Below are 14,119 nucleotides of genomic sequence, written 5' to 3' on the forward strand. Positions count from 1 at the left end.
CATAAAACCACTGGTCAGCCTGATGACTGTTCTTTTTGGAAAAGAACACTCCAGGGAAATCTAAACAGCTGAGACTCTGACAGCCCCAAGTGAGGCATGATCACTGCCTGGCAGCACTGCCCAGAGGAGAGTTATCTGAAAACACCTGAAGGGCCCCTCTCACTTCTTGGTGGCAATAGAGATGCTCCCTGGCCCAGAGCTCTGAACTGTCATGCAAGACAATGCCTAATCCAAAGTTTTCATGGTGCAAATGAATAAATAAAGAAAGGCCACACCTGTGGAAAGAGGCTCACTGAGCCTAGGCAGGGAGCCAGTCTCCTGAGTCCTTGTCCATCATTCTTTCCCTATGGAACTTTCGATGAAACCGTCTGCCTGGCAGATCTCTCTCTATGCTGGAACTGCCTTTCAGGGAATGAAGCAGTTTCTGAATGTCTAAGAGTTGTGCTGTCCAATACATCGCCATTAATATGTGGTTATCAAGCACTTGAAAAGTAGCTAGTCTGGGCTGGGTGTGGTGACTTACATCGGTAATCTCAGCACTTTGGGAGGCAGAGATGGGTGGATTACTTGAGGTCAGGGGTTCAAGACCAGCCTGGACCAACACAGTGAAACCCTGTCTCTACTAAAAATACAAAATTAGGTGGGCATGATGGTGCATGCCTGTAATCCCAGCTACTTGGGAGGCTGAGGCACAAGAATTCCTTGAACCCGGGAGGCAGAGGTTGCAGTGAACCAAGATCGACCCACTACACCCCAGCCTGGGTGACAGACCAAGACTCTGTCTCAAAAAAAAAAAAAAAAGTAGCTAGTCTGCACTGAGATTTGCTAAAAGTGTAAAATGCACACCAGATTTCAAAGAGCACTAAAAAGAGAATGCAAAATACCTAGTTAATAATTTTTTTTCCTTTTAAAGCATGTGATTGGCATCTGAATCTCTGGTTAATAATTTTAAAATGTTGATTACATGCTGAAATGTTTTGATATACTAGGTTAAGTAAAATACACTATCAAAATTAACATCATCTGTTCCTTTTTACTCTTTTAATGTGGTCACTAGAAAATCTGAAATTACACAAGAGGCTCACATTATATTTATACTGGGCAGCTCTGTGTTACAGTATAAATCTGGAAAGTATTTTGGGGTCATTTAGAATGACAGTTATGTAAATGCTAGGTAATAATTACTTTACAGTAGTCCTAAAAAGGTATTTTTCAAAGTATCTGTTGGTCTGTACATTGACAGGATAACAAAAAGACTGTCTGAAATACACACTAAAAAAGAATGGGGTTGGGTGTGGTGGCTCACATCTGTAATCTCAGCACTTTGGGAGGCCGAGGTGGGCAGATCACTGGAGGTCAGGTGTTTGAGACCAGAGAGACCAGCCTTGGCCAACATGGAGATCCTATCTCTACCAAAAATACAAAAATTAGCCAGGCGTGGTGGCAGGAGCCTGTAATCCTGGCTACTCAGGAGTCTGACGCATGAGAACTGCTTGAACCCAGGAGGCAAAGGCTGCAGTGAGCCAAGATTGTGCCACTGCACTCCAGCCTGGGTGACAGAGCGAGACTCTGTCTCAAAAAAAAAAAAAAAAGAATGGGGATTGGGGCAGTTATTAACAAGATTCCTTCTTCAGTTGCAACCTATAAAAGGAAAAAGAAAAATTACAGAAACTTTCAAATCCTCAAAGCATTATGTACTGAAGGAGTAAGTCGACTGCTTTAAAACTTCTAAGGGGAACCCATGACATCTACTTCACGTTTTTGACATTTTGATGTTTGTGCAATGTTCTGAAGCTACTGATAGCTTAAGCAGATAAACAAATAATCAAGAGGATATAAAAACAAATTCCAGCAGAAAAAAATGTACACGTCTTCACTGAGAGGTGACTTACCTGGGTTGATGACCACCCAGCCACCTCGTTCCTGCTGGTGCATCCATGCCTTCCAGCCTCGGGCTCCTTTCTCCCCAGCCCGGGGCTCTCCACTATCCCAAAAGGGCTCAAAGAATTCCACCTGTTCAGATTTTAGAATGGATGTTAGACCTCACTTGTACAAAACTGCTGAGTCAGTGGGCGAGATCCGTGCTGGTGGACATAAGAGAAGCTTATGATCTTTGAAATCATGTTTGCCATCAGTCTTTGAAGTAGATACATGCTACACACCCCAACATAGAAAAAAGAACTATCGGCCGGGCGCGGTGGCTCAAGCCTGTAATCCCAGCGCTTTGGGAGGCCGAGACGGGCGGATCACGAGGTCAGAAGATCGAGACCATCCTGGCTAACATGGTGAAACCCCGTCTCTACTAAAAAATACAAAAAACTAGCCGGGTGAGGTGGCGGGCGCCTGTAGTCCCAGCTACTCGGGAGGCTGAGGCAGGAGAATGGCGTAAATCCAGGAGGCGGAGCTTGCAGTGAGCTGAGATCCGGCCACTGCACTCCAGCCCGGGCGACAGAGCGAGACTCCGTCTCAAAAAAAAAAAAAAAAAAAAAAAAGAAAAAAGAACTATCTAGTGTGGCAGGCAGCTTCCAAGATAGCCCCCATGACCCTACCCCTGCCTCATGGTTTTCACACTCGCATGTGAGCTGGACCTAGTGATTCTAACACACACAATATGGCAAAAGTGACGGAAGGTCACTCCCAAGATTAGGTTACAAAAAGACTAGCTGAGGTTCAGCAAGAAGGGTCTCCAGCTGGGTAGGAAGGGAGTGGTTTCCTAGTTCTCATCCTGCCAGGCCAGTCTAACTAGGGACAGCGGCACTGCCAGTTCACCTAGTGCCACTGGACCCCCAAGCTAATTCCTAAAGTCATGCCACTTTCAAGGTATTTTGAGAGGAAGGCTCCAACAAGAAAGATCATGAGCTCTTGAGCACAACCACATCTTAAGTAACTATATATTCCTAACACCTGGCACAATACTCACTGCCTAGCAGGGACTCAGTAAAGGCTTGTTGGCACAGATCTGAACAAGGTAGGCAACCAGGGAGTAAAAACGTCTGCATTTTTTTTTTTTTTTTTTTTTTTTTTTTTTTTTTTTTTTTTTTTGAGACGGAGTCTCGCTCTGCCACCCAGGCTGGAGTGCAGTGGCCGGATCTCAGCTCACTGCAAGCTCCGCCCCCCGGGTTTACGCCATTCTCCTGCCTCAGCCTCCCGAGTAGCTGGGACTACAGGCGCCCACCACCTCGCCCGGCTAGTTTTCTGTATTTTTTTTTAGTAGAGACGGGGTTTCACCGTGTTAGCCAGGAGGGTCTCGATCTCCTGACCTCGTGATCCGCCCGTCTCGGCCTCCCAAAGTGCTGGGATTACAGGCTTGAGCCACCGCGCCCGGCCTTTTTTTTTTTTTTGAGACAAGTTTCACTCTTGTTGCCCAGGCTGGAGTGCAGTGGTGTGATCTTGGCTCACTGCAACCTCTGCCTCCCGGGCTCAAGCAATTCTCCTACCTCAGCCTCCCGAGTAGCTGAGATTGCAGGCATGAGTCACCATGCCCAGCTAATTTTGTATTTTTTTAGTAGAGACAGGGTTTCTCCATGTTGGTCAGGCTAGTCTCCAACTCCCGACCTCAGGTGATCTGCTCACCTCAGCCTCCCAAAGTGCTGGGATTACAGGCATAAGCCACTGCACCCCGCCTAACGGTCTGCATTTTAAAGCCTGGCCCCTTTAGCGCCTCCCTCATTCATTGGGGCATTAGGTCTGCAGTGTGTGGTAAGCAGCTCCCTGGCAATAAATCTTTCCCCATGGAACAGAATGTGAACACAGCAATGAACAGAAACGTGATCATGTTACTGACTCGAAACAGGACTATAAAAGTGAGCCAATAACCTACTCAACGAAAGCTTTCCTAAGAAACCTTTTGAAGAGGACAAGCAGGCTTCCAGTGGACACAGCATGGGCCAGGAGCCACAGGATTATCCAGCCTGAGCCCTGGGCAGTGCCATGCACGCCTGGAAGAGTATGGCGTCCAGGAGAGTCATGTCAGGGCAGGGCAAATGTCCTGACACGTCAGTCATCCTCAGGAAGGGGAACCAGGAAGATGACGCTCCCTCTTTAGAGGTCTGGTTCTTGTAAAAGTGAAGAAAGAAAGTTAACTCAAGAAAGGATTTTTTTAAAAAATAGTGTGATAAATGAGTATAATCTATTTGTTTATTCCACAGAAACACAGGCCCATGGTATCAGACCTGCCTGTGTTAAATCACGCTACTGTGTTTATGGTAACAATGTCTCTCAGTCATAAAAGCAATATGGAATATTAAGTAAGAAACTTTATTCCAAAGTTGTCATGTAAATACTTCGGAATTACAAGTGCTGTTTGTGTTTAAAACCTCAAGCACGTGGATCTTTGATGGGTCACATTCGTAGGCAGAACCCTCCACCCCTCACTCTGTTCTTATCACAGTGCGTCTTAGGAAAGGGGCAGGGGAGGGGGTGAGAGAAATTCTGATCCTGACCTACAAGCCTCCTTAGAGTCAGCTGAGAATTCTGTAGTACAGGCTATTCTTAAAATCTCACAGCATGTCTTAAAATCGCTCTGTTACATAGCTTACTAATGATCGATTAGAGCCATTTAACTGGTGTAATTCTTTAATCCCATTTTTTCTAGAGGTAGCATCATGATAAAAACGGTCTTTACTGGCAATTCATGAAACTCCCACATGATGGAGACCTTGGTCTCTCAAGAAGCACTTTTGAATGTTCACCATAAACTCATGTATTCTATTTATCTTCCACTAGACAGCTTTACAGAGTAGAAAACTGAGTTTTCTTTAGTGCAAAAAGGGAAAAGATATGTTTTCTTATATGCGTAGCTCTATAAAAATTCTTTATTTCTTCACTTATCTTCATTTATCTCAAACACGGGCAATGTTCGCTTGTCATCTAAAGGATTAACCCTTCCCCAATAAGATTCACTGTTGACAAGGTGCCTTTGTATAATTTCATTTGCAACACTAGCGAAGATTGTGGGTGATTAGAAGGTTCATTGGGGAAGTGACACAAGACCCAAACTAGAATGCATAAGGATGGAAGACAGTAATACAAAGTTTAAAATGGCATGACAACTGATTCCCTGACTGGGGGAGTTAACCAGTATTGAAACAAAGGTGGAAAGGCGATGGAGTGGAGAGGGGAAAGGGGGGAGGGGAGGAGGGGAGGAACGGAGGGAAGGGGAGGAGGGGGGAGGGGAGGGGAGAGCAGAGGGGAGGAGGGGGGAGGGGAGGAGAGGAGGGGAGAAGGGAGGATGGGAGGAGGGGGAGAGGAGGGGAAGGGGAGGGGGAGGAGAGGAGAGGGGAGAAGGGGAAGGGGAGGAGGGGGGAGAAGGGGAAGGGGAGGAGACGAGAGGGGAGAAGGGAAAGGGGAGGAGGGGGAGAGGACGGGAAGGGGAGAGGGAGGGAGGGGAGGAGAGGAGGGGGGAGGAGAGGAGGGGGAGGAGAGGAGGGGGAGGAGAGGAGGGGGGAGGAGGGGGAGGGGAGGAGGGGGAGGGGAGGGGGAGGGGAGGGGAAGGGGAGGGGGAGAGGAGGGGAACGGGAGGGGGAGGGGAGGGGGAGGGGAGGACTGAAGGGAGGGGAGGAGAGAGAAGAGGAGGGAGAGGAAGGAGGGAGGGAAAAGAAAAGGAAAAAAAGAAGGCAGGCAGGATGAGAGGGTGGGTCCTCAGACAGCCTTTATGTTGTGAAGGAGGGGAAGTGTCTTTACCTATCCATATCTCACCACTTTCATTACAAAACTTCCCTCAGATCACTGGACTATTTCTAAGAAGTCCTCCTCAGCAGACTGATATAAAGGAGGATATGATATTTTAAAAACTACCACACCACCTCTCATTATCCACACCACCTCTCATTATCCACACCACCTCTCATTATCCACACCTTCCCCCTCTCCCTCCCTCCGAAGAGCCAGAAAGAAAGAGATGAGGCGAGCAGAGCTGGGTACCTGTCCTTTGGTAGGCAGATCTTTCACGCCGTCAGGTTTGAAGAAGGTGAAGTCCACCATGGCCTGGAACAATGAGACGGCCTTCTCAGAGTGGCCGGCCTGCCGCAGAAAGTGGCACTGCTGAAGAAAGAGTGCTGCAAACAGGAGGGCAAAGGGGAAGAAGCCAGGCTGATACCACTAAAGGGAAAGAATGTACTTCTCAAAACAGGCAATTAACACACTGAGAACATCTTTTACCTGCAATCACCGTTAATTTACAAAGCTATGATACATATCCTGATTTGAAGCATCTCACACAGTATTATAAACCAAGTATGTTTGTTCTAAATTTTGTATGAAACCACAGAACACAAATATTAACACTAAAAACTATATATAGTACACAGAAATAAATCGAGAGGTTGGTCTGAATGCTATCAAATAATCAGAGCTCATTATTACAAGAAAAATTGTAGAAAAAGGATGGCGTAGCAGATTTTTATCAGGAAGCAAAGAGCTGTATTCAATTGATCACTAGATGGCATTATTCGCCAGCAACTTTCGTCCTATGTTCGGAGTCGGCTATAAAAAAATTAAAGTTCCATGTCTGAATATTCCAGTTCATCTTACTTGTGGTACAATTCCAGCTACTAAATAACACTAAACTATTTGAGTAGATCACAAACAGTAACAAATTCAAGACTCTGTGTCAGTGTGATAAATGCTTATTATTTTGAGAGCAATGTATTTCTATCTTTAGATGCCAATAGTAATCAATACTCAGTAACAGGGGTTGTGATCAAATAAATGCCGGACACTGAGCTAGACTTGCCACAGATTATCTCGCTTACTGTGCACCACAGTCCTGTAAAGCAGGTTTATAGTATTGTTGCTGATGGAGAAACTGGGGCTCAAAGAGGACCTGCCCAAGGACACACCAGAGCCAGTGAAGGGCAAAGCCTTCACGATTCAAGGTCAGGAGTGATACGCTCTGGCTCAGCAAAACATGCAGCCTCCAACATCTCAATACTGTCAAAATTTATATTCCAGGCTCCTTCAGGACAGACCAAAAATGTTAACAGCATAATAATGCCCAAAACTTCTATTTTATGCAGTGGTTCCCAGTCAGGGCATCTCACAGACATTACTGCCTGGGACCCTGTAATTGGGTGAGACAGGTACACGCATCTCAACAGATAAGGCCATCGACTGCCAAAGCAGTTAAGAGATTTGCCTGTTTACTTGGCTAATCAGCAGAACCTTGTCCAGTGATATCTTAACTCTCCTGGCTCTATTGCCCCCACCTGCCCTGGGAGCTGGGGGCAAATTTGTCTTTTTTTTTTTTTTTTTGAGACGGAGTCTCGCTCTGCCGCCCAGGCTGGAGTGCGGTGGCCGGATCTCGGCTCACTGCAGGCTCCGCCTCCCGGGTCCACGCCATTCTCCTGCCTCAGCCTCCCGAGTAGCTGGGACTACAGGTGCCCGCCACCACGCCCGGCTAGTTTTTTTTTTTGTATTTTTTAGTAGAGACGGGGTTTCACCGTGTTAGCCCGGATGGTCTCGATCTCCTGACCTCATGATCCGCCCATCTCGGCCTCCCAAAGTGCTGGGATTACAGGCTTGAGCCACCGCGCCCGGCCTCTGGGGGCAAATTTGTTATCAAAAAGAGTTGTAATACTTTTTTTAAAAAATCAGTTCTATCAAACAATTCAGACTTTTTCTAGAATAAATCAAAAATAGATCTTCATTTTCAAGTAAAGCCAAAAGAAAGTCTAACTCCTCCCACGTAACTGGATCTGGTTATCTCCTTACCAAACATGGCCTCTTCCGTGCCAGGCAACGCAGGGTGAGATAAGATGCTGCCGTCCTTAACAGCAGACAAAGTGCTCAAGCATTTTCCATAAAGACTGTGAATTTTTGATATTGAAAAGGTACTAAACTGGCTCTGGCAAAATAAAAGGTATTTCTGCCAAAGGGCTGTATTATTGGGATGCAAAAATATCAGTTTCTGCCACTCTTTGACCAGAGTGGAGGGCTCCCAGAACTCTGTGCAGAGCTTCAGCTTGGCCAGTTTCAGATCCACACTGCTCTGGTTGCTCTCAATGGCCCGCTCCAGAATGGCCAGCTTCTTCTCCAGAATGAGCTTCAGGGACCTCTTTCGCTTTTCCTGCTCTCCTTCCTCGATGGCATACAGGCCAGGCCTTTTCATGACCTCGTCCTCAACAACAAAAACACCAATTGACAAATGCAAATGGACCTGGGAGATCCTCAAGAGTTTCAACAAAGCGTAGTGATTTTCTTACCACCCCCTAGGGACTTTCTTAAACCACCGGTTCGCCACAATTTCTTTTAAAGAACACTTGGATCCTGAGGTGCTTGTGTCACCTGGTATGTCTTATCTTGTGTTTCTCACTTAACTGTCCACTCTCTGCCATTTTAAGCTTTGATTTCTGTATCAATGACTGGCATATAATGCCTTGAAAGTCTTTTCTGAGAGCAGATCTTACCAATAAAAGGGCCAAATGTGGCACAAAATATGGTAATTGTATGAGTGGTTCAAAATGAGAGACTCAGACAAACCCACAAGTTTTCGAAAGGGAATGCATAGCTCTAACTGGGTAATACACTGAGCAGCCCTCTCTCTTTCACAACTCTGTGAGCTCTGCCTCTTCTGTTTGTACTTCAGGAATGCCCTTCCCTATCTGGTGAACATCCCTTCTTCTTTCAAGATTGCGTTGAACTTTACCTTCTCCTTCTTGGTAGCTCTTTCTCCTCCCTCAATGCAAATCATCCCCTCACTCCACTCCCAAGTTACACATTACAGCATTTACTACCCCAGAGTTGCATGTATTCTTCACATGTCCATTCTCCTCACTGGACTCTGAGCGAGCTCAGGGCAAAGGCTCTAATAATCTTTGTATGCACAGTGTCAAATTTCCTCATTAGCTCAAAAATTGCTGCAGAGTCCATCAGTTTGCCCAAAATCAGGAATGTCCTTCTAAGGTAAGAGAATTGGGATGGCAACACATACCTGAAAAGCAACGAATGCCATCCACAGCTGCGTATCCCGAGGATTCTCCCGCACCCTCCTGTTAAACTCCTCCACCTTGGCCTTGAGAGCCGCACTCTCGCTGTCTGGCTGTGTGTCTGGCTGCTTTGATTCCTGCTCTGGAGGACCCTGTCCTTGTAGCCACTGTGTGGTTGACTGATCATAAATCCCCAGAGGATTCAACCAGGTTGTAACAGGAGCTGCATCTTCCAAGTCCTTCACTGGTATAAAGGAGATGGGCTCAGATGAGGGAGGTTCAGTTTTACTGCTGATGGCAGCTCCATCAATGTTCATTAATCCCACACTCTTCTTCGTAAAATAGCGTTCAACCTGCTTGCGTGAATGCTTCTTCTCTGTGGAAGTCCCTTCCCAAGATATGCACTGCTTCTTAGGGTTAATGCCAAGGCAGGAGTCTCCTTTCCTCTTGTATCTGATATTAGAAAAAGAAAAAAAGTCACTGAGGGAATATGTGTACTACCTCTGAATGACTGAAGGCGCATTAGACCTAAACTCTTGTTATGCAGGTTCACTGCATATATCCAAATTCACCTTACCTTCAGATTGTTTCTATCTGGAGATACACAAGGACTAGCAATTAACTTTTTTTCTGCCTGGCTTGACTTCCTCCTATAACACTTCAACTCTTTGCTAACATCTCATGAATTTCAGATCATGCCTGTCTTCTAGATCTTAGTAATTTCTATTTTCCTGGAACCTTGTAAAGAACTGTCACACACATTATGTCATTTGATCATCACAGCCATATGTGACAGGCAAGGCAAAAATTATCATCCCCTCTCTTAACTGTTCCTAAATAAGGACACTGAGGCCTGGGAACCTGGATCATCTGTCTCCTAGACCAGTCCTGTTTTCTCAATATTTTCCTGTGTCCCTACTTACGAAGGTAACATATAGGCCTAAGATTCCTTTTTTAATCCTGAAACAAAGTATGTCAAATGAAATTACATTTAGTTATTTTCTACTCTAGAGGAAAAGAGGTTGGGTTCTAAAACGCTTTTATGGAACGTGTAGGCGTCCCCAGAGTTAACAAACACATGACTACTGAATATTTCCACAGGCAAAAGCTAAGGAAAATTGTACATTTTTCTGTATGTATGTTAGCAAACAATTCAATTTTAAAAATGGGCAAAAGATCTGAACTGAAATTCCACAAAAGAAGACATGAATAACCAATAAGCATATAAAAAAAAAATACTCAACATCATTAGTCAACAAGGACATGCAAATTAAAACCACAATGAGGTACCCCACACACCAACTAGAACAGTTTTAAATTAATATGTAAAAGGCTGACAACACCAAATGTTGGTGAGTAACCTGTGGAGGAACCAGGACTCTCATCCGCTGTCAGCAGGAATGTAACCTGGTATAATCACTTTGGGAAAAGATCTGGCTGTTTCTTAAAAAACTCAACACAGACCTAACCTATGACCCAGCAATTCTATTCCTACATATTTACCCAAGAAAAAGGAAAGCATATGTCTACACAAAGACGTGAGCACAAATGTTCTCGACAGCTTTATTCCTAACAGCCAAACACTGAAAGAGTCCACGTGTCCATCAATAGAAGATGGATAAGGAAACGAAGGTACAGCCATACAATGGAATACTACCAGCAGTAAAAAGGAGCTACTGGTAAGTGCCTTATGGACGGATGATCTCAAAAACATTACGCTGAGTGAAAGCAGCCAGATACAAAAGAGTACACACTGCATAATTCCACCTACATGACATTCTAGAACAGGTACAATGAATTGATGGTGGAAACAAATGAGAACAGTGATTGCCTCTGGGAGAATGGGGTGCAAACTGACCAGAAAAGAGCACGAGGAAACTTTTGGGGGTCATAGTAATATTTCACATTTTAATAAACGTTCGGGTTATACAGGCGTGTATACATTTCCCGAAACTCAAGAGAATGAAGCTTTGTGCATTACATTGCATGTACATTTTTTATTAAAGTAATAAAACTAAATAAATATTGACTCTTGACCTCTAGTTAATAATACCCATGCTCAAGTATATAGGGGGTTGTTTATTGATCTGCAGTTTACTTTGAAATGCATCAAAGAAATAGGATGGGCTGATGGATGGACAGATATGGCAAAGCAAGTACAATACAAAGTTAATGGTAGATGTGGGGGGCAGTTATATGAACATTCACTGTAAAAATCTTTCAACTTTTGCTGTATATTAAAATTTTTTCCTAATAAAATTGGAAATGCTGTGGGGAGAAAAAGGCAGGGGAGAACTGCCTTTATCTTCTATCAGCTCCCAGGAAACTCCGCTCCACTTCACCTTGGTTCAGGGCCGGGGTCTCTCCCTCACCTCTGTGGCTTCTCCACCATCAACAGGTCCCCTCTCTAAGCGCCTTTGCCCTCCTCACTGACCAAACACAGCAAATTTCATGGCAGGGGACTATTTTCTCACAGACACAAACGTTCTCTCTCAAACCTTTTATCTGGCCTCCCTCCCAATACTTTCTAGACTATCTCATGATAATCTCTTGTCATTCCATTTATGAGTCAAAAAGAACCTTAACAAAGGTGTGATGAGATAAAATAGCACTAATGTAGGCCGGGCGTGGTGGCTCACGTCTGTAATCCCGGTACTTTGGGAGGCCGAGGTGGGCGGATCACCAGAAGTTGGAGTTCGAGATCAGTCTGGCTAACATGATGAAACCCCATCTCTACTAAACATACAAAATTAGCTGGGCGTGGTGGCACACGACTATAATCCCAGCTACTTGGGAGGCTGAGGCAGGCGAATCGCTTGAACCCAGGAGGTGGAGGTTGCAGTGAGCCGGGATCAAGCCATTGCACTCCAGCCTGGGCAACAGAGTGAGACTCGGTCTCAAACAAAAAAAAAAAAAAAAAAAAAATTGCACTAATGTAGTTCTAAACAAGGCTACTATTCCCTAAGGAAGAAAGTTAAAAAGCTAGTTTTGTTCTCCTTAGTCCTCTTTTAATAGTATTGATTCCTCATTAGTCTCACAAAAAATATACAATATTTTAGATATTCGTATAATCTCTTGAAAAATGTTTACTGTTTCCTGACTTTAAACTAACAGCTGTATTTTTATAACAAATTAGATGGAAATGATAAGGGAAGGGGAAAACTGTTACTGGCCTATATTACTATCTACTTTCAGACACTATGTGTTTCAGTATGTATTTATATGTGTGCACATACATCCTTTTTAAAAATAGTTGATATCACATAGTTTCAGGCCTTCCTTCCTACTTTAAGCATCTCCCTATACCATTAATCTTAGAAAATATAATTTTTATTGACTTCAAACTGTTCCATTGTATGAATGTGCCATAATTTATTTAACCATTTCCCAATTGTTAGACATTTAGGTTGTATCCAATTTATCACTTAGCATAAGATCTTAATAATTATACAGGACCTAGGCTGCAATTTAACACAAAGTTTCCCCAAATGAAGGCACTTTTCCTATAAAATCCTTATCAAATAATCAACTAACAGCCAGGCATGGTAGCTCACACCTGTAATCCCAGAACTTTGGGAAGCTGAGGTGGGTGGATCAATTAAGGCCAACATGGTAAAACCCCATCTCTACTAAAAATATAAAATTTAGCCGGGCTGTCTTGAACTCCTGACCTCAAGCGATCCGCCCACCTCAGCACTTTGGGAGGTCAAGATAGGCGGATCATGAGGTCAGGAGATTGAGACCATCCCAGCTAACATGGTGAAACCTCATCTCTACTAAAAATACAGGGATTACAGGAGTGAGCCACTGCACCGGTCTACAAAAAAATTTGTAGGGTTTCCCTCTGTTGCCCAGGCTGGAGTGCAGTGACGCAATATAGCTCACTGCAGCCTCAAACTCCTTCAGCAGTCCTCCCGCTTCAGCCTCCTGAATAGCTGGACTACAGGCATACGCCACCACACTCAGCTAATTTTTAAATTTTTTGTAGAGACACAGCCTTACTATGTTGTTGAGCCTTGTCTTGAACCCCCGGCCTGAAGCAATCCTCCTGTCTTGACCTTCCAAAGTGCTGGCACTACAAGTATGGGTCACTGCACTTGGCCAAAAATCTTTATATATGTAAAGTCCTTAGAAGAATGCCTGCCATACAGTAAGGGTTAGATAAGGTTAAACTATTATTTTATCAAAGTTGGCTCCTAAACATAAGCCAACTATTTTATCTGGTATATAGCCAAAGAAATAACAATCTATTCCAAAAATGGAGAAAAAACTGCCTGAGCTGAACTTCACTATCAGACAGTATATTAGTCTTAAGGAATTTTCCAAATATAGTTTGACTCTAATTTTCAAGTTATACACTAACTTTAGAACCTAACCCCTGCTCACCACAATCCTCCTGTACAGAGTCACAGGGGGATGCTCACAGGCGTAGACAATGTGCTACTCTATATGGAGTCAAATCTGACCTCCTGGAACTTCCACTCATTAGTACTGGTTCTAACTTGACAAGCCACACAAAACATTGTCAATCCAGCCTCCAAAGGACAGTCCAACCAAGCTTAAAAGACAATGATCGGGGGTGGGATGGGGGGAAAAAAGAAAAAAAGAAAAAAACAATGATCATATCCCTGCCTAGGCCAAATGCCCACCTAGTCCTCACATGACAGTGCTAGTCAAATTTTAAGTGTTCACCTTCATTTCAATGCTCTCAGTGTGTCAGTGTTCCCCCTAAAGTGTGAAAATTCAGTACCCGACACAAAATTGTTAACTGCAGAACCAGTTCAAACTACTTCAACTTTGTCAATAACAGAACGATGAGTTGTTTTTCAGTTGCAGTGGACCCACAGCTCGCCAGTCACAAGCTCATGCAGGTGAATCAAGTGTGCCCAATTGGTGACCCCAAAGCCAGGGAACAAAAATGTTAATTAACCACATAGGGAACCAAGGTACCTGAACCAAGGAGCACGGACCAAATTAAGAAGTGAGGGGAGTTGCTGCCACATGAACTTAAGAGCCAAGAACCCACAGGCCAGGCACAGTGGCTCATGCCTGTAATCTCAGCACTTAGTGAGGCCGAGATGGGTAGATCACGAGGTCAGGAGATTGAGACCATCCTGGCTAACATGGTGAAAGCCCATCTCTACTAAAAATACACAAATACAAAAAATTAGCCAGGCATTTACCTTCCCAGAGTC

General features: G+C 44.3%; 1 protein-coding gene across 3 annotated transcripts in view; it reads right to left on the reverse strand.

Moving 5' to 3' along the window:
- NRDE2 (NRDE-2, necessary for RNA interference, domain containing) overlaps window positions 1-14,119 on the reverse strand; it is a 53,960-nt gene that overhangs the window by 17,258 nt on the left and 22,583 nt on the right. For all 3 annotated transcript variants that reach the window (XM_010373841.2, XM_030930082.1, XM_010373842.2), the window contains 4 exons: window positions 8,930-9,377; window positions 7,711-8,116; window positions 5,923-6,056; window positions 1,893-2,013 (listed from right to left, as the gene is read on the reverse strand). In XM_010373841.2, coding sequence (XP_010372143.2) covers window positions 1,893-2,013; window positions 5,923-6,056; window positions 7,711-8,116; window positions 8,930-9,377 — 1,109 coding nt within the window. The remainder of the gene's footprint in view (window positions 1-1,892; window positions 2,014-5,922; window positions 6,057-7,710; window positions 8,117-8,929; window positions 9,378-14,119) is intronic.

Source organism: Rhinopithecus roxellana, chromosome 5, assembly GCF_007565055.1.
Source record: "Rhinopithecus roxellana isolate Shanxi Qingling chromosome 5, ASM756505v1, whole genome shotgun sequence".
Classification (NCBI taxonomy): domain Eukaryota; kingdom Metazoa; phylum Chordata; class Mammalia; order Primates; family Cercopithecidae; genus Rhinopithecus; species Rhinopithecus roxellana.